We start from the raw sequence: 26,963 nt of genomic DNA, 5'->3' as shown, positions 1-26,963 counted from the left end.
TAAATACTGAGTGTTTGAGAAGCATATTTCCTCTGTGCTACAAAAGATCTGAAGTAAACAGTGCTCTCTTGTTGTCACGGGTCCAGACAGAACCGCCACTGGTTCCGTGCCCGGACCGCGGTCCACCATTTGGTGATGCCTGGTCTACATCAACAAATGTTAACTATCGTATTGTTTTTACACTGTATCGAATTGTATCGTTCTTAAACCGTATCGAATCGTATCGTTCTTAAACCGTATCGAATCGTATCGAATCGTATCGTTCTTAAACTGTATCGAATCGTATCGAATCGTTCTGTATTAAAAATATATCGTTTTTGAATTGAATCGTAACCCGTGTATCTAGATATGTATCGAATCGGCCTCATGCCAGAGATTCCCAACCCTACTGAGAATGTGTGGAGAACACACTGAGAACGTGTGGAGAACACACTGAGAATGCGCAGAGAACAAACTGAGAACACACTGAGAACAAACTGAGAACGTGCAGAGAACGTACTGAGAACGCACTGAGAACGCGCAGAGAACGTATGGAAAATGTGTAGAGAGCGAAAAACTGCCAGAATCCTGTTCAACCCACAGAGGAGAGAAGTTGTAGTACATTCTGTCAGGACGTGGTTTTCTGCAGAACCTCGGGGCAGAAGGTCGGCTGGAGATAAAACACACAGCGCTCTGCGGTTCCTCTGCTGTGATTTCTCCACAGTTCTGCCAAATATGTTGACAGCCTCAGTTTGTCAGATTGTGTATTGTAAGAGACGTGATGACAGAGCGTTTACATGCGGGACTGTTTGGTGCAATATGGGGCCTTTCCTCAGTGATGTCACACGGCGCTGCATCGCTGCACCAGGATCAGCTGTTATGTTGTAGGCAGGTGAGGCCTCGTCTTCAGTCCTCCACCTCACCAACTGTTTTTCAGTAACGTTCCCCTCTGAAATATGTCCCAGTCCAGTTGGTCCTGACCAGTTGAGCCTCCTGTGGTCAGAGGGTCAGTCCAGTTGGTCCTGACCAGTTGAGCCTCCTGTGGTCAGAGGGTCAGTCCAGCTCCATCAGTGTGAACCAACAACCTGATGCTGAGCAGATTCTCTTGTTTGTGTTTCTGCTTCTTCGTCTCTTCTTCCTCCTTGTTTCCAGCTTCAACCACTGATCCACTTTCTGGATTTGTTTGGTCTCGTCTTCCTGCTCAGAGCGAACAAACGTCCTCGCTCCATGACCACGGCAGCAGATTGAAACCACAAACACACACATCTGACACCTTCAGGAACCCAGAGAGAGAACTGAAGAGAACATGTGCTTTATCAAACTCACATTTACAGTTTTTATTCAGCTTATTATAGTGTAGGCATTATTGTAGGCATTATGCATGACTGATGTTTCTTAAAAGAACATGTAAAGAACGTTCTGACATGCAGCACTGCAGCATACCCCTGGGCGTTCCTCGCCCCCATGTGAGAGCCAGTGTTCCAGCTGTATGTTGTTGAGTCTGTGTCTGTTCACCTCAGCACCGCCATCAACTCCAGGCTCGCCAGTTCCCTCGGTGACCTGTACAGCGCCGACGCCGCTGAGGAGGACAGGAACCCCCCCTACGCCGCTCTGCCTCCTCCCTCCTCCTCCTCTTCATCCATCCCCGCCCCCGCCACTCTGCCTCGGTATGCTAACGGGCTGCGTAACCCTCAGCATGAAGTCAACAACAACGCTCAGTACATGGGCTCTGTGGCGTCCCCTGCGGGTAGTGCAGGGACAGGCCCGGCCTTTGGCCACCCGGGCAGGCCAGGGGCGCAGGAATTCGGCCCCTACCGGTCCCAGCAGGGCCCCTACAGCGCTCTGAAGGGTCCGTCCGGACGCTACCTCAGCCGCTCCATCCCTGTAAGTCCTGGACCCCCCATCCCAGCCCACACACACTCATACACACACACACACACACTCTCTCTCTCTCTCTCTCTCTCTCTCTCTCTCTCTCTCTCTCCGTAGGGCTGGGCGGTATGGACAATCAGAGCTCACAGAGTTGTGATGATGCAGGGCGATGACAGGATGACAGCTGCTGCTTTCATCACAGATTTACATGAGAGGTTTTTAATAATAAGTCATTTGGACATTAAGACCAGGCAGAAGAATCAGAACAGTCTCAGTTTCTTTACTGTAATGCAGCTTTCAAACCACTAAAAGACACTTATCTCAGATTAGGTGTATTACAATATCTAAAATCACTATATTGAGATAATATTGATCATTGCTATATTGTCCAGCCCTCCGTCTTGCTAATTCCATCTGTTCCATCTGTTCTGAGCTGAACTCTCCAGTCCTGCTGTGTCTGCCTTGTTCTGCAGCCTGATCACACCCAGGCCCAAGAAAAAAACACGCACACTAAGATTTACAAAAGAAACTTCCTCACACCGAGTCTGAAATATCACTCCGCCTACATCCGTCTGTTTTTAAATCTCTACATGATACAGGGGCTGAGAGATCTATGATGGAGGGCTAACTTTTCTTGATTAGTGTGTGTGGTTTTCTCGACCAAACTGGACACACACACACACACACACACACACAATCCAGAAGATTCCACTTTTCACTTTCAGTTAGTGAAGCAAACTCCCCGTCAGACTCGGCGTGAGCAGTTCTTGATTAGTTGTAGTTTTGTGGTTTGGGTGTGAGCAGGTCTGAAACCCTGATGCCTCTGCACTGCATCAAGAAACTAACCCTAACCAGAGGATTACTAACATTATTCTTCATTATTTAGAGCAGGGGTTTTCAAACGTCTTCATGTCCTGGACCCCGAGTGGTCAGTAACCTGCAGACCCCCGTAAAAAGTCCTTTTGGCCTGCAGGGACCAGGGATATCCAGCCAGCATCATTTCGACCATTATAGTTTTTTTTTGTCATTTTTTTTTTTAAATATTGCTTTACTAATTTTCTGTATTTTTTTTTCTTTTGCTGTTTTACTAATATTCCCTGTAATATTTTTCTCTGTAACTTATTTGCTGATCATCTTCTTCCAGTGTCTGTGACAGAAACTCAGTGAGGTGCCAAAGGGTTTGGCTGTCAGACTTTCTTCTTTCTGGTTTAATCTCACCACCATTTGTCAACTGATCGCTCACACATTTTCTGTATTCTAATATTTTCTATTGAATCAAATTACAATAAAATTAAACTGAGGATTACCCGAAAGACCCTCAGGGACCCCTGGGGGCCCCGAACCCCACTTTGAACCCCTTGTCTGACTGTGTTGGTCTTCAGGTGTTGTATGTTCATGTTGCTGGGCCTAGTGTGCACAGTGTGAGGCTTCAGGGCTGTGGTCTGTTTCTCTGCTTCACTAACACACACTAACTCCAAGCTGCTGGTGCTGGGAGCCCGGGGCCCGGAGCAAGAAGCCCGGAGCAAGGAGCGTGGAGCAAGGAGCCTGGGGCAAGGAGCCCGGAGCAAGAAGCCCGGAGCAAGAAGCCCGGAGCAAGGGGACCGGCTTCCAGATGTTCTTCATGCTTTGTGTTTGGCAGACGAGCTCAGGCAGAAGCCCAAACCAGCCACAAAAACAGCTAAATAACTAAATCAGCATGTGATCACACTCTGAGCTGAACTGTGGCTTCATTCTGAACCTGTGGTCACATGACAGGAGACAAAACAGCTGAGCCGGCGCCCCGGAGGCTCACCTGGGACAGGTGTAGCATGGGTCAAGGTTGAGGGTTTGAATCCAGCTCAGACCCGTTCCTCTCTCTCCCTGCCTGTCCTGCCTCTCTTTTTCTGTCAAAAAATCAATCAGCCGCCGTTGATGCTCTGTTGATCCTCTGCCTGTTGAAAACATGGAGGTAAAAGGCACCGAGCAGCTCAACAAGAAATGACCCGACTGTTAATGTCCTGAGAGAGGAACTTGGCCTGAGGTGAGGACGTGTCCGGCCTCGCCCAGCAGGAGCTCTGGCATTTTTGGAGCATGAAGGAGGTTGGATTTTCCCTCGGTGGGGAAAAAGGTCCCGCAGGTCAGGCCGTGCTGCCGCGCTTCAGAGGAGCGAGCCTTTGTACGCGCGGGCTGGGCGGGGCGGGCGAGGCGTCCATTCAACAGCTCAAAACTAAATAATGAAACTATTCAGCTCTTCCTGAGTGACACGGAGAAATAACTCCAGTCCAGACGGACACCATTACGCATGCTCCGTCAGCGGCGGCAGACCTCATGCTGAGAGGCGCACAAGGTTTATTATTAAAAGATTTATTCTCTCTGTTTTCAGAAAATATCAAGCTCTGTTTTTGTCAAATGTGTTTCACTTCAGATTTTAATCTGCTCAGAGGGTTGGGGTGGGGGGGCAGAGAATTTCCTGTGCACAGGAGCTTCAGACTGACTGCAATCTGATTCGTTCCTGCCTCAAACCTTCAGGCTCGTTTCCAGCTCTCCATTTGTGGCTTTTAGCTCAGGAAGGACGCAGCCTGCAGCTCGGAAACCCAGCGAGAAATCTGCTAAATCTGTCTCTTATTATTGAGATAAATACATGGGGCCAATAAGAAGCAGTGGTTTCTATGGTAACAGCATGGCAGTAGGAGGCTTACAGCAATAAGTGGTGTGTGTGTGTGTGCCTGTGCTTGTTTGTTTGTTTATTTGCCGTTTTCTTCTTCTTGTCCTTCCTTCCCCTGAAGCTTCTCGTTCACTTTGTTCCAGGACTGGATTTAAAATCTGCTGCGTTCCTTTCAGCGTTGGTCCCAGTCGGGACGTCCCACAGGGGAATGTCCCTGTGCTCAAAGAGCCAGCTGCAGCCAAAACAAGCTGTATCAGAGATATTGGTAGTGGAAGGCACATGACCAAAGCTACAGAGCAACAAACCAAGCAGCACCTGTGAGATCCTGTTGTTTGTTGAAATCTGAGTAAATTCACCTGAGTTCCTTCAAAAACAGCAGGAAAAGGTCATGAGCACGTCTGCAAGAGAAGGGCTTAAAATTAGCAAGAAATTACTAAACAGTCACAAGAAGAAAAAAAAACAAAAATTAGTAAAACATTACTGGAAAATTGGTAAAAACAAACAAACAAAAAAAAAATCATGACAAGACAACGAGCAAAAAAAATCCCCCCCAAAAAATGAAAAAGTGAATTTTGTTAAGGGGAGGGTGGAATTAAAGTTTTCAAAATAAAAGCCTGTCCACGAGCTCCTGGGTTTCATTGCAAACCAGAAGCACAGAGGAAACGGCAGCAGTGAGCTCATTAACCTGCAGGGATGCAGCATCATCATCATCATCATCATCATCATCATCAGCATCATCATCAGCCGCTTTATTCACAGCAGGTCACTGTTTAGTAGTTCCTGTGACGGCAGGAAGTGTTTCCTGTTTCTGCAGGTGACGGGCACACCTGGAAATGATTGGAGGTGTGTTCAGTTTAACCTCCTCGGTGCACCAGGTGGACGGGGTTTAGCTGACAATCAGACTCATTGACTAAAGCGACCCTCACATATCTGCCCACTGTCTGACTGCTTGATGTCATCATGTCCTGTGTGGTGACCCGGGGTTCAAACTGGCGTTCAAACTGGGGTCCGGGGGCCTCGAGGGGCCCTCAGCAACATGAGGGACAGTTTAACAAACATTCAAACACGAGAAATCTGACCTGTGGCACCAATCAGCCCTGTTTCTGTTTTCTTTTTGCTAATGTTTTACTTATGTTCCAGTAATATTTAGCATTCTTAACTAATATGTCTGTGATATTTTGCTTGTTTATACAAATGCGACAGTAATCAATACCTGCATGTTTCTGACAGACATCCAGTGACTGTGCTCGGGGTCAAAGGGTTAATTTTCACCAGACAAAAATCTGTTGCAGTGATTTTTCATGATTTGAACACGATGTTCGAGTTGGTTTGACAAGTCACGACACCTGGACAGTTTCCTGAGCTCAGGTGCAGTCGGGGGTCCGGGGCCTCGCGGGGGCCAGCCTGGGGCTCCGGGACATGGAGACGCTTGGTGTCCGAGTGTTTGCCTTCATGAAACAGCTGATATTTTAAAAAGCCTCAGGAAAGGAACATGACATTTGATCTGTTTGTCAGATTTTAACTGGCCGTGTCTTTGCCTTGCAGTCCCTTCAGTCTGAGTACATCCAGTACTAGAGCCGCCGCCCCGCGCTGAGCGCCCCGCAGGAAGCCACCCCGAATCCTGCCCGCTTACCCAGAATCCCCCCTGCTGTCTCTGGACCCCCCGCTCTCTTGGATGGTAAAAGGGAAGTGACGCGGCAGTTTGTTGTACAGAGAGCTTGCACAGTGACTGAAGCCACATTTTGTTTCATACTGTATGTAAATGAGCTGTATGTAAATGAGCTGTATGTAAATATCATGTAGTCTGCACACTTCTGTTTGGCTGAAGAAGGCGATTATATATTTAGATAAGAGAAGCTATTTTATATTTCTGTACGTACTGAAGAAAGAAGACATATTTTTGTCGGGTGGGTTTTGTTTAAAGAGATGATTCCAGTTTTTGATAAGGTTTGTAGCTCCACCCCCACCCCCCACCAGGTGAAGCCCCACCCCCTTCATCTGATCATGACCACCAATCAGATCCTTCATCACGTTTATCACAGCATCCGAACTCTGGCCTTTATTTTCCTCCAAATCCAGAGAGGAATTCCCAGCATCCAGACTCAGGGGAACACCGCCGTGTGTGTGTGTGTGTGTGTGTGTGTGTGTGTGTGTGTGTGTGTGTGTGTGTGTGTGTGTGTGTGAGAGAGAGAGAGTGTGTGTGTTTATTATGCAGAAGTTAAACCCACATTCCTCTGCACTGAGCAGACTCGGGTTTCAGTTGTGTCTGTGTGTGTGTGTGTGTGTGTGTGTGTGTGTGTGTGTGTGAGCAGGGAGAGCGGGCCCACGCCGCTGTGTGTGTGTGTGTGTGTGTGTGTAGCGTGTTGGGAGAGTGTGTGTCCAGATGCTCCAGTAAACACAGAAGCAGCTGATATTCGGAATCTTCAGTATGATCATTTTGATTGACAGGACGTTAGATAGAGAAACCGGTCAGACTCCGCCTCTCGGCCTGAAAAACAGAGAGACAACGGCGAGTGGGCGGGGCCTCGTTTCCCTTTCCAGTGGATTTGTGATTAATTGAGTTTGACAAAGACAGGAAGTTGTAGCGAGTTTTACTTAGTTTTAGAAACTTGCAGTTTTAAAAGATATAAAATTCAGTATAATGTTAAATATTTTGTTAATTCAAGGCGAGGCTGGTCTGCATCTCTAGCACTGCATGTTTCAGCTTTACCACAAATTAATATCGCTAAGCATTGTCCTAGATTAGTAATAATCAGCCCTGAAAAAGCTGGTGAACACAGGTGCTGGCAGGAAGTGGGCGGGGCATCCGTGGAAATTAACTCAGAGAACAGAAGCAGCACAGAGCGGCATCGCCCCCTGCAGGACAGACAGGAAGCTGCGGCTGCGTTTGACGCTCCGCAGTCAGTTTTTTTAATAATGACAAGTTAGTATTGTTTTATTGTTTTATTGTACAGGCGTTCGGCGTTTGTGTCCGAATCGACCCGAGCCCCATCGCTAGGGTTCCTTTACCGCCCGTCCTACGTGTTGCCTTCAGTGTCATCATGTAAACTGTACGGGAAGCTGCTCAGATCAGACAGTACGTCCGTCGTTATTCACCAAAATAACGCCAACGTGACCAAACCTGACCCAAACCTGAACATAATTTCTAAAGTTTTGTCCAAGCCTGGCGGGACTTGGCGTGTCGGGCGGGCTTCCACACTCTGGTACTGACAGGAGGCTCCGTTCAAATCCGGACTGAACTCTGGGATTAAATGAGTTCAGCTGGTGCCGACTGGCAGGAACCAAAACTCACTGGATGACTTCACTCTGTCAGCTGTGTGACCGGTGAACTTTGACCTTCCTGTCACGGGACGGACTGAAAGACAGGGAAAGGTCACGGCCTGTTTTCACTCTGATTAACTCATCAGAGCGACGCCGGCGTTTTATTGGCTGATTATAACTTCTCTGTATCTGTTCCTCCATCATGAGCAGCTGCTGACCCGACTAACAGTTGGTCTTTTAGCCTTTAGAAAGGGAAGTTTGACACTTTTTTGTCTCTTGAAAATGGGAAAACCAGTTCTGAAATGACATGAATGTAAATCCGTCCTGTGCTCTAACCCTGCTAGCCTTTTTTAAGATGTAATTACAATTATTTGTGAAAGAATCAGTGAGGAAACGCGCACCAGCACTTGATGTTTTGTCGGCGGTCACGGTGGGGCTGTAACTCTGGTGAAGGTCCATGTTGTTATCATTCTTACTGTACTGAGCAGGAGCCTGTAGCTCTCCAGCTGTTTGTCTCCAGACAGGCTAAAATGTATGAAGGAAGTATTAAATATCTGTTGTGCAGAGGGACTTTTCTGAGGTGTGAAGCGACGCTGCAGCAGTTTCTACCTCCTCTGGACGGCTGCCTCTTATTTTCTCCAGCAGCTGTTTACATGTCACACTCGCAGAGCCTTAAGACACCCGGTGAGGAATATTATAGCACCTTGTCAGGTAGTAGATGTCCAAAACACGTTCTCACACACACACATCCTGAAATAAAATTAAAAAAAAAAAACAAGCACAGAGCGTCAGAGTCTCATCATGACTGTTTTTATCAGTTTTATATCGCAGCTCATTGCCTCTGACTGTTTCAGTGAAAGGGAAAGTTCAGCCCTCAACACAATAATCATCGTTAAAAACCTCCGATTTGTGCTTTCTGATGTGTTTCTGCTGCCGTTTGGCTGTTTGACGGCGTGTAAGCCGGGGCCGGGTCACCTGCAGCTGTGTTCTGATTGGACGAGCTGGCTGGCCGCTTCTTACATGGCGGGGAAGGCGGAGCAAATTATTTAAAAGGAGCAAAGCGAAGCAACAAGACAGAAACTAGAAATGAACCGAAATCGGAGCAAATTCAACAGATTCCTGTCAGCTGAGCTCAGTTTACCTGTGAACCACAGTCGAGACGCCAGCCAGAAAATCACTGGAATATTTGATAAATAAAGGAATAAATAGATAAATAAGTAACAAAACTTCCAAAAAGTCCAAACTTAAATGAAAATGTTGTGGAAGGTCAGCTGAGGTTGGCGGTGCCGAGCAGAGGAAGCTCAGCAGAAAGCACGGCGCCGTCAGTCCAACACACCTGCAGAACGTGACATCATCGTCTTCATGTCCTGTGATTGGAGGGAAGCGGCAGAGGGGCGTGTCAGAGAGATGAAGTGCCTCACATTAACCCTTTAACCCCCGGCGGGGCGAGCGGGGAGTTTTTTGTCCCTCACGGGTTGCTGTTCTGTTAACCTCCGTCACGCTCTTTTAACCTGAGCTGCTTCACTGATCAACACGTTGTGTAGGAAAGTGATAAACGATGAGAACATTTGTACCTGATTTGTTTCTGTTCACTGACGGGACGCTGTGTAGACGTCCTGCAGACAAAAGGGCAAATAAAATTTTTGTTCTGACACTATTTACCTTCATGTGTCCTCGTTTTGTGGGCAGGATCTGTTTCTGTTTCTGTTTCTACAATCTATACAGTTATTTATTAAGAAATGTAAAAATATGAATGTCTGATCTTATTTTTATTTGCATCTGTAGCTTGAGATGATGTGATTGCAGGTAAACAACAAAAATGAGCCTTGTTTTATTTATGAAACAAAAGAAATCAACAAAAATGCATTTTCCAACCGAAGAAGAAATTAGGACCCCCTTCGTCCTAATAGCTGAAATAACTAAGTTTATAATCAGGTTGTCCCACTCAGTGCAGAGTTCTCTCCGCTGTGAGATGTCTGAGGGGTTTCCTGCAGGCAAGGCCAGGTTCAGGTCAGCCCACAGCATCTGAGCCGGATGAAGATCTGGCCTTTGACACTCCATTTCTCAGTCTGCAGCCGGTCTTTGGTGGTTTTGCTCGTCTGTCTTGGGTCAGTCATGCTGCAGGATCCAGTTCCGCTTCAGCCTCAGTTTTCTGACAGATGGTCTCACCTGTTCCTCAAGCCCCCTCTGACATGCTGAGGACTTCATGGTGGACTGTGATGGAGGGCTGGCCGGGTCCTGCAGCAGAGCATCCCCACACCGTGACACCTCCACCTCCCCCTCCACCTCCACCTCCACCTCCACCTCCACGCCGCTCAGCTGGAAGGAGCTGCTTCTGCTGAGGAGCTGCTTCTGCTTTACGCCAAACAGGCCTCTCCTTATTCTGTGCAGACAGTTCAGGTTTAGACTCGTCTGCCCGAAGCTCATTAAGCCAGGTCCTGGCCTCTGTCTGTATGTTCAGACTTCAGACTGTGTGTGTGTGTGTGTGTGTGTGTGTGTGTGTGTGTGTGTGTGTATACACACACACATCTATATACATATATCGATATCTATATCTATATATATCTATATATCTATATCGATATAGATATATCGATATATAGATAGATATAAATATCGATATATATGTATAAATATAGATATCGATATATATATATATATATATATATATATATAGATATCGATATATATGTGTGTGTATGTTTATATATATACACATACATACACACACACACACATATATACATATATATGTGTACACATATGTATAAATATATATGTATCTATACATATGTACATGTATGTGTATACACACACTGAGCTGATGAATTAATAAATAAATTTAAAGTATTTTATGTTGATGTTAAATAGCAGCAGTTCTTTGAAAGAATGTTTACTTTCTCTTTCTCATCATCTCTTGTTTGTAAAAAAGAAAAAGAAAGAGAAAGAGAAGTGGGGGGGGGGGGGGGGGTTAAGGAGCTGTTACAAAATGTCCTGAGGAGCTGCTGGGGGTTTCCCGGTGACTCTGAAGGCACCAGGCAGTGAAAGTGAAGCTCATCATGTGACTCCACATCATCCTGATGACCAGCACACTGTTCTCACTCATCAATGCCAGGTCACCGCGAGTGTGAGAGCACCTGAACACACACACACACACATACACACACACACACACACACTCAGTCCATTGTGTCACGTCTGATCGATCAGAGGGTCATAGGTTCAAGACGTCCTGCTGCAGGTGTGTGTGTGTCCTGCAGAGGGCGCTGCAGCTGCACTCAGAGAGAGAGAGAGGGGGAGAGGGGGATTTCATCTGTGACCTGCTGGGGAATTCAGGAGGCGTGTCCGGCCCCGTCCCCCCCGCGGAGCGAGCTGCTAAATAGCGAGCGAGCGAGCGGAGCCCAGCTGAGTCTCTGCCAGACAAAGAAACCCTGAACCATGAAGGAGGAAACGTCTCCGCTGAGGACCTTCATGCTGCTGCACACAGGTGAGCTGCCACTGCACTTTCAACGCCACAGTCTGATTCTGATCTCAGATCTGTGAGCCAGGGATCGATCGATCACTTATCGGTCCCAAACGATTATCAGAGCCAATATTCAGAATCTTTCAATAACCGGAATCCTAATTTTGATTTGCATGATGGCTGAACCCCTGACTGACCTGCCTTAAAGACAGAGGGATTACAGCTTCAGTTACATAAATAAAGATTATTATTGTTATTATGATTATAGTTTTCCTGGGTTTACGTGTTTGTTAAACAGCAGAAATCACTGATCTGACCTTTAAATAGATCACTGAGGGAACTGAGCTCAGATTGACATGAGATTTTCCTGTATTTTTTTTCTGCAGTTTTCCAGAATAATAATGTTAATTTAACACACAAGGTTTGTGTTGGCATTTCTGATACTATAAATTGTGACTCAGCAATTTTCAAAGTCACTACAAATGAATATCAGATCTGAATATTGGTTATTGGTATCCTTGATCATTAATAATTGATATTGGTCGCTCCATTCTCAGCGCCTGTTGTTCTGAGGGCTTTATTTGTTTCATGGTGCATTTGTTTCAGTGTGGGTGCTGCTGGTGGCGGGCGGGGGGGCTCTGCGTGTGGAGCTGAGCCCCAGGAGAGCGGTGTTCCCGCTGGGCGAGCGGCGGGAGCTGCGCTGCTCGGTGCGGGACTGTCCCGGCAGAGCCAGCATCACCTGGACGCTGCTGGAGGACAAGCCGCTTTCCGCCCACATCAACACCACCGCGCTGGAGTCACTGGTGACCTTCGACCCCGTGATGCCGGAGCACGACGCCACGCTGGTCTGCAAGGTCACCTGCGGACAGGAGAACAAACAGAGCCGGGCCGTCATCCAGGTTTACTGTGAGTCCCATTTGAACACCTGATTTATTTCACAAATATGTGGAAAACCAGACCAACAGAGTAGCAGAACGTCAGTGAAGAAGCACCAGACAGTCGCCAGGACTCTGGCTAAAAAGGACCTGATAATGTAAGATAATGAATGTAAGAGGTTATGTAAGATAAAAAAAAAAATAAAAAAAGAACTTACAAGAAAACTATATTCAGAATTATTAAAATGATATTTTTAGAGGTGAGATCTGAGCTGAAGTCAGTTTGCTGCAGTCCCGCTCTGAGCTCCTGCCTCCTGACGGGACAGTTTCCATCCGGTCAGCCGCTCGTGTACTTTGTCCTCGTCTGCGTTTATCTGAGAGGGAGCAGAGACTCTGCGGAGCTTTTTCCATGTACAACATCAGATTGGACTGTTAGAGTGGAAACCAGCCAGCAGGACATGGCACTACTCTTATAGGTCAGGAATTTTACTTTCACCCCTCACCCTCACCAAAGGAGAGCAGGAGAGAAAGGGGCTGCTGGTGCCAGGTCATTGTTTGGGATATCAGCAGATCTGCTCTCTTACTTTTGGTTTTGACTTCACACTCAACTCGCTCACTACAACTCAGCGTTTCCTAAATGTGCTGCACTCGCTGTTCTGATGGCCGGCTCCCAGCTTAAACACGACAAATATGGAAGGTGCATCAGGTCGCAGGCAGGTGAACCCCCCTGGGGGCCGTCAGCAGTATTACAGAAAGGACGAGCAGCGTTAACAAAACAAACACACTGCAGGAGGAGGGAAATAATCAGTGGATAAAAGTATTCATGAGCTGCCCTCCATGTCCCGTCGGATTCTTGCTGCACCTCTCTGGAGCCCCCCCAGACCCCCCCCCCCGGGACTCGCAGCAGAAATAAGACAGGACTGAGGCAGAGCACACACACAGCTGACCTAGATTTCACTACAGGACTTTTCTGTCAGCATGATGGTCTCAGGAGGCTGCTTTTATTTGTTTCAGATGGTGGGTTTTCAAAGTGAGGTCCAGGGACCCCCAGGGGTCCTCGAGGGTCTTCTGTGGGGTCCTCAGCAGAATGAGGAATAGTTTAAATGGTTGTGAAAAGCGTCTGAACGCAGCCTGATGCTGCACTTAAACACATCTCCATTCCAGCATACATCTTTTTAAGTATAAATGTGAAGTTTTCTTGTCATTTTGTTGTTGTTGTTGTTATTATCATTATTATTATTATTATTATTATTATTATTATTATTAATAATAATAATAATAATAATAATAATAATAATTGTGTGGGGGGAAAAAATCTCTTGCCTTAAGGGTTCCAAAATGACTTGAAATGGGAGTCCAGAACATGAAGGATGAGGAGCTCAGCCTGTTGAACCGAACCACAGAAATATAATATTTGTATCTTTGCTACATAAATGACTAAAAACACATATGAACACATATGACTGCTATAGAAGCATGTATGTTCACAGATTTTTGTATTGGCAAACTGCAGGCAGGTCAGTACAGCTGTGTGTGTGTGTGTGTGTGTAGGAGGGATACTTTGATTAATTCATTAATTAAACGATACTTTAATCATTAGATGTGCTGTGCTTGTTGAACACTAAAGTATGAAGCCTACTGGTCATGTTTCCTCATTATGAAATATCAGTTTCAGTGTTAAAAGTTAAATGTTCTAATCATGTCTGGTGATCAATAAGAGCTTTTCAGGTTCTACATTCACTTCCCAGGAGTTACTGTGCCGTTTGTTATGCAGCCTTGAAAACACTGTCAGCTTGTGTTGAAGAGATTTGCATTCGGGTGTGAACCAACAGGAGCCAGGACCCTCGTTTAGAGTCCAGCCTCCTCAGCTGCTTGTGACACCCCGCTGGGCAAAAAAAACAAAAAAAAACAAAAACAAAAAGAGGGAAGGAGAAAAGCTGCCATCTCGTCCTGATGGGGACAGGGAATACATTTAGGCTGGATTAGGTTCAGTGGCCTATTACATCACCTGGAGCTTTATGTGCTCCTGCTTCAAAACACACTCCGGCACCGCTGGGGTGTGTGGGTGTGTGGGTGTGTGTGTGTGTGTGTGTGTGTGTGTGTGTGTGTGTGTGTGTGTGTGTGTGTGTGTGTGTGTGTGTGTGTGTGTGTGTATCTGTGTCTGCATGTGTATACATACTTGCTAAATAGTGAAGACCAGCACACTAACGGGGTGGGGACATTTTCTGGAAATAAGAAACTTTTGGCTTGTCCTCAAAAAAGCAAATTTTGTCCTATTGGTTAAAGTTAGAATTAGGTAAAGGGTTAGGGATTAGGTAAAGGGGTAGGGATTAGGTAAAGGGGTAGGGATTAGGGTTAGGGTTAGGGATTAGGTAAAGGGTTAGAGATTAGGTAAAGGGTTAGGGATTACATAGGTAGGTAGATAGATAGATAGGTATACTTTATTGATCCCAGACGTGTGAATTTCCCAGTCTGGGATCAATAAAGTATACCTATCTATCTATCTATCTATCTAGATTAGGTAAAGGGTTAGGGATTAGGGGTTAAGTAAAGGGTTAGGGGAAGGAGTTTTATCTTTTTTATTTCTTTCTTCTTCTTTTTTTTTTTTTTTTTTTTTTTGTGGTTTTGGTGGTTACAGGCTCGGCCTCAAACTGCCTGTTAAAAACTTTATGGTTAAAAAAGGTGTTCAACAGATAACACGAAAATCAATTTCTTTTTCCCTGACGTTTCACAACGCTTGTTGTGTGTGTGTGTGTGTCTGTCTGTGTGTGTGTGTGTGTGTGTGTGTGTGTGTGTGTGTGTGTGTGTGTGTGTGTGTCTGGTGCTCAGCTTTCCCCACGGCCCCTGAGGTCCAGGGTCACCAGCAGCTGCAGGCGGGCCGGCAGCAGAGCCTGACCTGCCGGGTGGGGGGCGTTTACCCGTCTGAGCTGCTGAGCGTCTCCTGGCTGCGAGGGGGGGAGGTCCTCCGGAGCGACGCCGGGGAGCCAGGCTCCGCCTCCCTCCTGTCCAACTACACCTTCACCCCGAGCAGACAGGACACGGGGAGCGTCATCACCTGCCGCGCCACGCTGGACCTGCCGGGGCTGCCCGCCGAGCTGAGGAGCAGGGAGACCGCCGTGAACCTGACGGTGCTCTGTAAGTCCCGCCCACTTTGTCCTGACCAGTCTGACCAGTCTGACCAGTCTGACCCCTCCCACTGGAAGAGAGGCACGTCCAGTTTCTGATCACTTCCTGTTCCCTTGTTGCCTCCAGCAGTTAAGCCTTTCAAACCGGAGCACATTGGCTTCATTTCTTTCTGAACCTGAGAAAATAAATAAGGGCGAACTTAGGAAGAAAAGTCCCCAAAACCTGCAAGAAAATTAGTAAAAAAATTACAACAAAATAACCCGAAAACTAACAAAAAACAAACCAATAAAAAACACAAACAAGAAAATAACTTGAAAATTAGCCAAAAAGAAAGTATTTTTGTATTATTTTAAACATATATATACATAATGATATATTGTTTTGGTAATTAATTTTCAGGTCTGTCTTTAAGCTTATTCAGGCCATTTTATTGTAATAACATTTCCAGGTTAGGTTGCCTTCATTGCCATGATTTTGGAAGAAGTTCGGCTAGTTTTGTCCATTTTCAAAGCTTTGGCAGGGAGGGGCGGAGGGTCCCTGCAGGGCGAAGTCACCTGGGGGCCCAGAACCTGAAAGGCTCTCACGTGCGCTCACCTGTCGGCTCAGGTGTTGATGCGTCTCTGCTCTGTGTGCAGACCCTCCTCAGGTCACCGCCGTGTCCGACTCGGTGGTCCTGATGTCCGGCTCCCCGCTCGCTCTGACGTGTTCGGCTGAAGGAAGCCCGGAGCCGCGGCTCAGCTGGAGCTTCAGCGGCGGGGACGGCTCGCTGCGGCCGCTGGGCGTCGGCCCCGAGCTGAGGCTGCCCTCCGTGACGCTGTCGCACACCGGCCGCTACGTCTGCCAGGCCAGCAGCATGCTGGGAAACCACACAGCTGCAGTGGAGGTCACCGTGCACGGTACGCTGTGTGTGTGTGTGTGTGTGTGTGTGTTTGTCGACCCTAGGAAACCCAGGAGCCCAGGGGCAGGCTCTTATTATGAAATTTATTTCTTAACCTTTATTTCATTGAAAAATATTTTTGTTGAAATGAGGAAAATGACCAACTGCATACTCATATCTATTTAAATATCTTAATTAATTCATTTATTATTTATTTATTTATTTATTCATACATTTATATGTTCATTTATTTATTTATTTTTAACTTTCTTATTCCTTTTTTTCCATCATAATTTTTTCTTTAAATTGCTGCCTTGGTCTAAAAAACAGAGGAAATTTCCAAGGCACTCTCCTGGAAACAGTAAAATGCCTTTATTTGACTGGCATTGTCAAAGTGACAGACTAAAACAACTCCGACGCAAAAAAGCAGACAAGGGGGCGCTATTGTGGTGTGGAGCAGGGAGATGTATGTCAAAGAGGCACATCGACAGCTATGTAACACAGAATTCAACCAGCCTCTGTCTTTTAATCCCACTGAGTCTCTCTAAACTGAACTGGGCCAGTTGCTTCTGCAGGCAAAGGAGAGCGGTTGGATTTCTGAACCTGAACTGAAGTTTCTATATAACGAAAATCTATATGCTTTCCAAAATACATAAATGTGTGATAAATTTGAATACCTGTAAGGTGGAGCCTAGCCATGCTCTGTGCATGGGCAGGTTGTTCCACACCCACTTTGCTTCACAGGAACCTAGTGGAAGCATGTCATTGGTTGAACACCAAGACAAAAGAACTGTGTTAGTGAGAATACTCTGTTTGACTCCCTGATGAAAGCTTGACGCCGAAACGCGTCAGAGTTGTTTTTAGTCTGTCACTTTGACAATGCCATCAAATAAAGGCATTTTACTGTTTCTAAGAGAGTGCCTTGGAATTTTCCTCTGTTTTCTGCACAACATATATCCCTCTCCAAAGAGCACCTCAAACTAAACTATGAGTCCATGAAGCGCTCCTTTTTAACCTTTTTTCTTGCTGCCTTGGTCTGTAGATTTATCTGCACTTTGAGATTCATCGATTGATCATCTAAAAAAATATAAAATTTAAAAAGAAAAAAATGCACTTTTAAACCTCTTCAAACCCAGGCCGCTGCTGTATCAGTATTAGCGTTAGCATTAGTCTTACTATCAGCATTAGTATTAGCGTTAGCATTAGTCTTACTATCAGCATTAGTATTAGCATTAGCATTAGTGTCAGTGTTAGTCCTAGCATTGGTATTAGCATTTGTAAAAGCCTGCAAATCAAAATAATCCATTATTGATAAATTTTGCATATCAGCCCTGCTGGTCAGCTGATATTTGGTCGACCGCTGGTGAGTGTGTGACTTGGTAAAATGGTTCTATGACAAAATGGTTCTGTCTTCCTGTAGCTCCGCCCACCAACACCAGCATCAGTGTGAGTCCAGGAGGGGAGGTGCTGGAGGGCCAGGAGGTGACGCTGTCCTGCCGTTCAGACGCAGCTCCGGCGGGGAGGCTGGTGCTGAGGAGGGTCCTGCAGGGCGAGGAGGTGGAGCTTCAGCGAGCCGACGCCTCCTCCTGCCTCTCCTTCAGCCTCTCCTCGGCCCGGCTGGAGCACGCCGGCCTCTACCGCTGTGAGGCGGCCAATCAGCACGGCTCCCAGCTGGCCAGCACCCACATCACCATCACAGGTCAGTGAGACGCCGGCGACCAGGGACGGCCTCTGCTTAGATGTTGTGATAGAACAGAAGGCCGGGAGTGTTGCATCATCCTGGTTGCCAAGCAACCACCTACTCAGCGATAGTGAGCTGATTTGAAGAAACAAAGCAGACGATGTTGAAAATGAAAAGATAATGTCAGTGAGAAGAGGAGCAGGTCGCTCTTCTGTAGGTCCCCCAGTCGGGGCCTCAGCAGAGGAAACCTGGGGGTCCAGAACCTCCTGGGAGAGAGTGTGTCATATATTACACACTCAGCTTTATGCTTTTGCCAGATGATCAGTTTGAACAGAGAGAATCTGTTAGCTGATGAAGAGGCTCTGCTGGAGCTTCACTTCTTAACAAAAATATCAAACTGCAGATGTTCAACACATCTGGATGAGGAGCTGTCAGCTCCTCTGTCTGCAGTCCAGGTGGTCCCTACACCTCGTCCTCCTGTGTCCGTGTGTCTGGGCGGCAAGTTGCCATCCACACTTCCATGTCAAGGCACAACACAAACAAATCATGGCTCCAGTTATTTTTATTGCTTTGATTATTATTATGATAATAATTTGACCAAGGACAAACAGGAGAGCAGATCAGCTGATGCTGTCAGACTGCGGGCGTCTGTTGACAGTTTGGTAAAAGACGTCATGATGTGGCTCTCAGTACGCTCAGTACCTGTCGACACCTGGGGGCCTCATGAGGCCCCGGTCCCCCACTGGACTGTGATATGAAAGATATTTTGGTTTTTGTTCATTATGGAATTGAAAATTGGAACCATATCATCAGAAACATTGCCCTCACTCAAAATTCTTAAAATTGGCCCTGATAATCAGCCGGGGCCGATGATTGGTGGATCCCTGCCTCTTTCTGGCTCTGACTGAACATGAGTTTATTTTCTGCAGCAGGATAAAAGTTGAGCAACTGAAATCTAAAATCTCTGCACCGACACGATCTTTGTTTCAGCTCACCCTCTGCAGGTGGAGGTGTCGCCCCATCCCGCCGCAGCAGAGCGAGGCTCCAGCCTTGTCCTGACCTGCAGGGCCTCCGGCTGCCTGCGGCCCGTCCTCACCTGGAGGAGAGCGGACCGGCCAGCAGACCACCAGGAGGACCAGGAGGAACAGGAGGACCAGGAGGACGAGTCCCGTGTGTCCCGTCTGGTCCTGCGTCCCGTGCGGCTGCAGGACGAGGGGCAGCACGTCTGCGAGGCGCGGTGTGGCTCAGTCCTCAGGACCAACCACACCCGGGTCACAGTTTACTGTGAGTATCAGCTCGCCTCACCTTTAACCTTTAATTTAGTTTCAGAATTTAGATTCAGCTCAGTTTGTTTTGAAGCTGCATTTACAGTTTGAGCTTTAGTTTGTGCTGTCAGAAAATTACTAGTTGGAGTTTAGTTTTATTTCATTTTAATATTTTTCAACTTAAAAGCATCTCAGGTAACATTCGGTGGTGTCCAGTGCCTGTACAGGTCCCTGTCCCAGGACTGTTCATAGATCAGATCTGTTGGTTTACTGAAGATTCTGCTTGTATGAAATTACAAAAACATTAGACATTATTCTCTGTAATATATTAGTTTTGTTAGTTGAGATGTGCACCTTGCAGATTACTTTTATTTGAAATCAGTGGAAATTTGGACGTCTTTCTCATAAATTCTAAAACTCTCCCCTGAGAAACAAGTTCAGGGTTCTCCCTGTGGTTCGTTACCTCTCAGTGTTTTCTGAGACCTCGCTGTCCACACAAGAACACAGAAAATCATCCGTCTTGTGGATGTGTGCAGAGAAGCAGTGGTTTGTTGACCCAGAGTTTAGCTATGAATGCAAGAGCCATTCGGCTTCCAGACTTCTCAGCAACATCCAAACCTTCAGGGAACAGGAGGTGGACTGGTGACAACGAGGCTGACTGGTTTATGTGGACAGAGGAGGAGGCAGAGCTCCTCCTGAAAGTCACAAAATAGTCCAAGTTCTTAAAAAGAAGCACATGAACAAAGTGGCACTGCTGATATCACACTCATCAAACTGCTTCCTGTTTACCGTCCACACCACAGAAGAAGAAAACACTCCACTCTAGTTTTACAAAAGCTGGTTGGTTTTCTTATGTACCAAATATGCAGCTCTTTACAGACGAAAGAAACAAAAAATTATACAACCAACCATTTTAGCATGCAGCAGCAAACTAAATAGTTCCAAAAGTCGTGTTGTCTGTGACAAAAAAATCTTTTTGCATGGACAGAAGGTTAAAGTTGAAAGGTTAAAGTTGAAAAAAGTTGAAAAGAAAAAGTCGTGTTTTTTAAAAAAAAAGTCTGAGTCTCTGATGGGTCTGATGGTAAGAACAGCTGTGCTTCTCTCAGCTCTGCAGGGCTGCTGTTAGCAGAATCCTGCCTCTGTGTGTGTGTGTGTGTGTGTGTGTGTGTGTGTGTGTGTGTGTGTGTGTGTGTGTGTGTGTGGGCGTGTGCGCGTGTGCGCACACACGCGCTTCCCTGCAGATGAACACAACATGTTGAGTAACACGGTGTCCTGTGGTCTGGAGGTCAGCCAGAGCTCTGTGGACGTTCATCTGCTCAACATCGGCTGGTCGTGTCGGTCAGAGGCTAAAAGGTTTAGTTGTGTTTTTGTGAGCAGGAACATTTCCTTGGGGAGATCCGTCTTCAGTCTGACAGCGCAGGGCTGCAACACGCCAGTTTGCGACAGGACGGCCGGAAAGGCCGAGTCCTCCCTCGCTTTCAAAACAAAAGTGATGTAAAAATGCTCCCACACAGCAGAGGCACATCCAGTCACAGGGAGAGAAATGACTCAGAGAGGAGGCAGTGTGTCACTCACTCAAGACCAAATGATTTCGCAAGTTGTTGCTGCTGACGGCTTCCAGATGCTGGGAGTGTTTCCGCTGCCCTGCTCAGCTTTAAGGCTCCTTCCCAGTGATTCTGCATGTGCAACCTAATGTCCACAAAAGCCTAGCTAGAAAGCTAAAAAGCGAAACTGGGAGACCCTAGCAATTCAAATATACAAACCTCACCACAGACGGTTTAGCCAGCTCCTCCTAATCCAGAATGTCTGAGAAGAAGCTGCAGGCCTTGGTCTTTTGGTTGTGGAAGAAGAAAGGAAGCGGTAGAGACAGAAATAATTCAGTTTCTCTTCTCATGCACCAGCTCACTGAGCTAACCAGCCAATCAGGGTGATCCCTCTCACCAGCCGGCTCCACCACCGATTCAACACGTTCAATCAACCAAGAAGCCACTTACAGGGTCCAACTACACACCTCAAAAACTAGAGCCACACACACTCAACAACAACCAAACACTGACCCACGGCCAATCATCAGCATGGTGTGTCACGGCCCTAGCAGGCACCGCTGCCTCCCAGGCGGGTACAGGTGTGCTACAGGTCGGGTACATGTTGGGTACATGTTGGGTACAGGTCGGGTACGTGTCAGGTACAGGTCGGGTACATGTTGGGTACAGGTCGGGTACGTGTCAGGTACAGGTCGGGTACATGTTGGGTACAGGTCGGGTATGTGTTGGGTACCTGTTGAGTTCAGGTTGGGTACGTGTTGTGTACGGGTCGGGTATGTGTTGGGTATGGGTAGGGGAGGTGTGGGGTACAGGTTGGGCACATGTTGGGTATGGGTCGGCAACAGGTCGGGTACGTGTTGGGTACAGGTCGGGTACGTGTTGGGTACAGGTCGGGTACAGGTCGGGTACGTGTCAGGTACAGGTCGGGTGCGTGTCGGGTACAGGTCGGGTACGTGTCGGGTACATGTTGGGTACATGTTGGGTACAGGTCGGGTACATGTTGGGTACAGGTCGGGTACATGTTGGGTACAGGTCGGGTATGGGTCGTGTACACTTATCAGTCTCAGACAAGAACACTTCATGTACACTTTGGGAGTTTTTGTGAATCTCCATTCAGTTTCCATTCAGGTTTTTTCTGCACAAACTCAAAAATTCACATAAAACATGCGGACTGAAACCCAGCCAGCGAGATGTGTGTGTGTGTTGCAGGATCACACAGACTGACGGCAGCAAGACAGATGAAACTAGTTGAACTTTGAACAGAGCTGCCGGAAAACCTCAATCACTGACGGACACGCTGTCAACCAATCATATTTGTTTGAGCGGCAGCACCGCCTGGGTGAATTCATCCCAGGCTGTCAGAGAGAGTGATGGCTGCCAGATGTCCCATCTGACCTCTGCCCAACACTCAGGCGGTTATCTTTATCCTGAAGATGAGACGTGAGCAGGAGAGTAAAGCTGTCACAACTGAAGTGTCGCATAAAGCTAAACCCCCTCAGACGACTGTGTTCCTCAGCTTCAGGGCATGACAGGTCAACTTTTTCCTTTATGGTCTTTAACCTCTTTAACTCTTTCAGTCTGCCACTCACTGCTGCTCGGCCGAGCTTTGTTCAAAGTTTGTTCAGAATTTAGATCCCAAACATGTGCTGCTGAATTCCAGGGAAATGTGTCTAAAATGATGCACCATACATGTAGATTTTCTAATTGATGTGATTCTGCAGCCATAACACAACAGCATCTGGGATTTGAACACTTCACTCAATATAAGTCTGAATCAGTGAAAATCAGGTGTTGAGGGGTTAAGGGGAAATTTGAGAGGAAACTAGAGCCCGGGGAGTTAAAGAAAAGAGCAAGACAGCTCTCCTTAAAGTCTAACTGAAAGTCTAACTTGCACGTACTAAAGAGGAAATTTAAGGGAAAATGAGAGCACAAGGGGAATGTAGTGGCTAAGCCCTATACCTTTAGCACTACTGGCTGCTGACTGGATTTGTTCCGACGTGTGCCCAAATCATAAAGTCCAAACTTTCCGTAGGGTTGAAATCAGAATATTTATTCTCCAAACAAAATTTTACTAAATGTCCATCACTTACGGCATAATCTTTACATAAACGCAAATATATGTTGATACCATACTGAACACAGTCTAAAACTGTGTGCCTCCCCAAATCAGCAACACCTGAGATCCATTGAACCTTGATTAAATACCCGGCCCTCGGCTTTGACAATGCACGGGTCGCCTTGGTGACGGAAGTAAACAAATATGGCTCTTACAGGGAAAAAACACTAATGGTGCCAATAATTTTTGGCTACTAGTAGGACTGTTTAAGGGAATATCAGGTTTTAAGGGGTTAAGGGGAAATTTGAGGGGGAAAAATCCACTCTTTGAAGGTACTTGAAGGGAAATTTAAGTGAAAGTCAGGTTTTAAGGGGTTAAGTATCTGAGTGACATCAAAGAGGCTGAATGTCTGTGTTTTAATTCTCTGCAGCTCTGCCATCTGACCCGCTGGTGGAGACTCCCGGTCCCGTCCTGGCGGGACAGGAAGTTGTCCTCCGCTGCAGCATTCTCAACGTCTATCCAGCCAATCAGCTGACGGTGCAGTGGCTGTCCGGGAACAGGACGCTGCGGTCGGACCCGGGCCCGTCCTCCGCCGGGCCGCACAACGTCACATCGGAGCTGCGGCTCCGGGCCGAGCAGCACGAGGAGCTGAGCTGCCGGGCCGTCCTTAAGGCGGAGGGGGGCGGAGCCTGGAGGTGGAGGCAGGCGAGCGCCGCCCTGCAGATCCACTGTGAGTGTCTGAATGCCACCGAGCCAAACCTCTGCTGCAAGGTGTCAGCTTGCTTGGCTAGCTTGTTGTTAGTCAAAGTGAGGTCCGGGCCCCCCCAGGGGTCCATGAGGGGGGAATTTAACCAGAAAATGTTTCACTCAGACACGGGAAAAAGGCCCGTGTCTGAGTGAAACATTTGTGTTAAAATGCTTGTGATAGACAAGCATTTTTTCTTTATTTTTTCCGATTTTTTTTTTGCGAATTTTGTGTTGTTTTTTCCTGATAATTTTGTTATGTGTTCACTAATATAATGCTAATTAAAAATGTGTTAATTCAAAGCAAAGCTTTTTTGGCATTTCTAACACTAAGGTTTGTTATCTGTCACTAATAATCGATATCGGCCCTGAAAAATCAAAAATCAATATTAATCCGTGTGTCCAGACGCCCCGAGGAGAACGAGCATCAGTGTGAGTCCAGGAGGGGAGGTGCTGGAGGGCCAGGAGGTGACGCTGTCCTGCTGCTCAGACGCAGCTCCGGCGGGGAGGCTGGTGCTGAGGAGGGTCCTGCAGGGCGAGGAGGCGGAGCTTCAGCGAGCCGACGCCTCCTCCTGCCTCTCCTTCAGCCTCTCCTCGGCCCGGCTGGAGCACGCCGGCCTCTACCGCTGTGAGGCGGCCAATCAGCACGGCTCCCAGCTGGCCAGCACCCACATCACCATCACAGGTCAGTGAGACGCCGGCCACACACACACACACACACACACACACACACACACACACAGGTTGAGGTCAAATATTTAGTACGACCTCCCTCTTGGATGAGACATGGCAAGACTCTCAGGATCCAACTCCCATAGTCCTTTTCTCTCAGTCCTGGTCTAATCTCAGTCCTGGTCTAATCTCAGTCCTGGTCTAATCTCAGTCCTGGTCTAATCTCAGTCCTGGTCTAACTGAGGCTTGTGTGGGTCCTCCTGCCCTCACACACACTCGTGCATGTGGCTTCAGTGTCGGTGCAGTCGGGGAACAGGAGGTGGCGACTGACTCCCTTCTCTGCCATTTTGTAGCTATGCTAGGCTAAGCTAAAGCTAAAGCCTGGAATATACTTGCTGCTCACGACGCGTGCGCTTACGCATCATGGCTGCGACGCGTATTCTACGTTCCTGGGCGTAGAGGTCGCTCATCTCGACGCAAGGTAACGTGACGCGTGCACGAGATGCAGTATTGACATAACCGCTAGAGGCGCTCGTGCGAACGAATACACAGTGACAGTGACGGTGAGGTCAGAGGGTCAGAAGTGTCATCAGAAGGCAATGGCGGAAAGTTTTGAAGAGAGACTCTCGGACCTGGTCCGAAACTACAAGCACCTGTTTGACAATACCGATAAGGGATAACAGCTCGTCAAAAGCACCGGCTGACATACGAAAATACTCCCGGTGTTTCTCCTCGTCAAGTGCGCGCATCGGCAGGACGAGGGAAACAAATTCCCCGTTTGCTCTGCGGGTTTGGTTGAGGGGCCGCACGTACCACCTCCGACGGCGACGTTGTTTGCGCTTCTGCCGCGATTTCAGCAGGAGCAAAATGATTATTTCTTCCTCTTCAAGCAAATCCATGTTTGTTTACAATACTGGAATGCGGTATCCAAGCAACACCTCCCGGCTTCTTCGCGCTTTCAGGTCCAATCCGATCTGCTGCTGTCTGCCCCTAGTGGAGACCTCCAGTATCATGCGTTTTGGACGCGTTGTGCTGCAGCAAGTGAATGCACTCACGAAGTGCACTGTGTACGCGTACGTTAGGTCATGCAGCAAGTATATTCCTACCTTAAAGCTGAGCTCGGTCCTCCCTCCTGCAGTTCCTCTTGGTTCCTTCTTCTTCCTGCGGCTCGTGGTTCCTCTGGCATGTGACAGCTGACGCCTCAGACTTCACATGAAGCTGCTGGACAGAAATAGCCTGTGACTCTGCTGCCGGTGCAGCTGACGCACAGCCGCCATGTCGTGCCTCTCTGTGCTGCTGCTGCTAGCAGGACGCATCACACACACATGCAGCATTGATCATGTCACACTCCCTGAAAAACAGAAGGACCAGGTGGACCTGCCGGAGGCCTGTCAGGGTCTATCTGAGTATTTTTTAGCATCGGTCTCCTGAGCTTAGCTAACATAGCTAGCTAGAAGCTAAGTTACTAGCAGGCTAGCTGAACTCCCTGCTATGCTCAAGCAGTTGTTTTGGCTGTAGATCCTGAGAGTCCTGCTGATTTATTAACCGTTTGATCACCTGACGTCTGTTGAGGTTTACATGCTAATTTCCCATCATGCCTGTTCAAAATGGCCACCATGTTACCGTCCTGGGCCTGCAGCGCTAACCTGCGTCCTGGTTCTCTTCCAGCTCCTCCCAGGAACACCACAGTCCTCATCTTCCCCTCTGCGGTGGTCCAAGAGGGACAAAATGTCACGATTTTCTCCGAAGCGGTTAGCTTCCCCCGGTCTGTCATGGTTCTGAAGAAGCTGACCAACGGGACGGAGCTGCACTCTGTGGACGGGACCTTCCAGCTGGTCAACGTGACGGCCAGCGACTCAGGCCTGTACCAGCTCAACGCCACCAACCAGCTGGGCTACCAGACCCAAACCTTCAGCATCAGCGTCATGGGTCAGTCATATTGACTCAGACATGCTAACAGAACATTCCTGTATGTTCAGTAAAGTACTGTGAACGTGTCAGACCTGGACCTGCTCAGCTGTGAGAGAACGCCACGCAAAGTGATTTTTCTGGTATGTTCTCATCTGTTTTGTATCTCTTCTTCCCTCCAGAGAGAAGCAGCGGCCTTCCTCCCAGCCTCGTCGTCATCGTCCCCGTGGTCAGCGCCGCCACTGGGCTCACAGCTTCTGTCCTGCTGCTGGACTACCTGAGGAGATCCAGGAGGAAGGGTTTCTACCAGCTGACCAAGTCTGCCCCTGCTTCAGCCTGAGCTACATCCTCCCCTGTGGCCACTACATCCTCCCCTGTGGCCACTACATCCTCCCCTGTGGCCACTACATCCTCCCATGTGGCCACTACATCCTCCCATCCTCCCCTGTGGGTACTACGTGACGCAGCACTTGGCTCCGCCCCCTCCCCACACTCGTGAACATGCAGCACAGACGGTGTTTTTCTGCTCCAGCAGTCGAGGCTGAATCAGCAGCTTGTTAAAACGTGTGCGCTCTGTTTCCTGTCCCTTTGAGTGAACTGACCCTTTAGCTGCTGGGCTGCAGGGCGGCCTGCGGGGGGCGGCCTGCAGGGGGCGGGGGGCGGGGGGCGGCCTGCGGGGGGTGGGGGGCGGCCTGCGGGGGGCGGCAGCAGCTCTGGAGGCTGTTTGGTTTCTGAGTCTCTCCACTCGCTCTGCTTCTGTTTGGCTAAAGTGGAATGTGGTTCATGTTCTCTGTTCATGTTGAATATTTGCTGGATCTCTGTGAGTCATGTGAACAGGATGTAGATATGTACAGTTTCTCTTTGTTAATAAAGATAATAATTATTTTCTCCACGGAGCTTGGGGGAAGTTTTCAAGGGTTTGTGCAAACAACTGAACAATCTGAGATATCCTGTGATGTAGGAAATCAGCTTTCACTTTCACCTCCTGTCAGCAGC

The 26,963-nt window shown here is 47.8% G+C and overlaps 2 protein-coding genes across 4 annotated transcripts in view; both read left to right on the top strand.

Moving 5' to 3' along the window:
* Positions 1–9,413, top strand: part of cdc14ab (cell division cycle 14Ab) — a 36,932-nt gene extending 27,519 nt beyond the window's left edge. Inside the window, exons 15-16 of one of the 3 annotated variants that reach the window (XM_030048756.1) lie at positions 1,500–1,863; positions 6,041–9,413. In XM_030048756.1, coding sequence (XP_029904616.1) covers positions 1,500–1,863; positions 6,041–6,070 — 394 coding nt within the window. In that variant the 3' untranslated portion in view covers positions 6,071–9,413. Of the gene's footprint in view, positions 1–1,499; positions 1,864–2,995; positions 4,134–6,040 lie in introns of those variants that run through there. The other 2 variants (XM_030048757.1, XM_030048758.1) reach the window with 2 other exon arrangements.
* Positions 9,414–11,122: 1,709 nt separating this feature from the next.
* On the top strand, positions 11,123–26,608 carry vcam1b (vascular cell adhesion molecule 1b). The gene is made up of 10 exons (XM_030048834.1): positions 11,123–11,243; positions 11,826–12,125; positions 14,924–15,229; positions 15,856–16,116; positions 17,518–17,796; positions 18,769–19,062; positions 23,074–23,373; positions 23,794–24,072; positions 25,728–25,988; positions 26,150–26,608. Exons 1-10 carry the CDS (start codon positions 11,195–11,197, stop codon positions 26,305–26,307), a joined length of 2,487 nt encoding a protein of 828 aa, XP_029904694.1. The 5' UTR covers positions 11,123–11,194; the 3' UTR covers positions 26,308–26,608.
* Positions 26,609–26,963: the final 355 nt, after the last annotated feature.

The sequence above is a fragment of the Myripristis murdjan genome, chromosome 4 (genome assembly GCF_902150065.1).
Source record: "Myripristis murdjan chromosome 4, fMyrMur1.1, whole genome shotgun sequence".
NCBI classification, from domain to species: Eukaryota; Metazoa; Chordata; class Actinopteri; order Holocentriformes; family Holocentridae; genus Myripristis; species Myripristis murdjan.
This window is presented reverse-complemented; position numbering and strand designations above follow the sequence as displayed.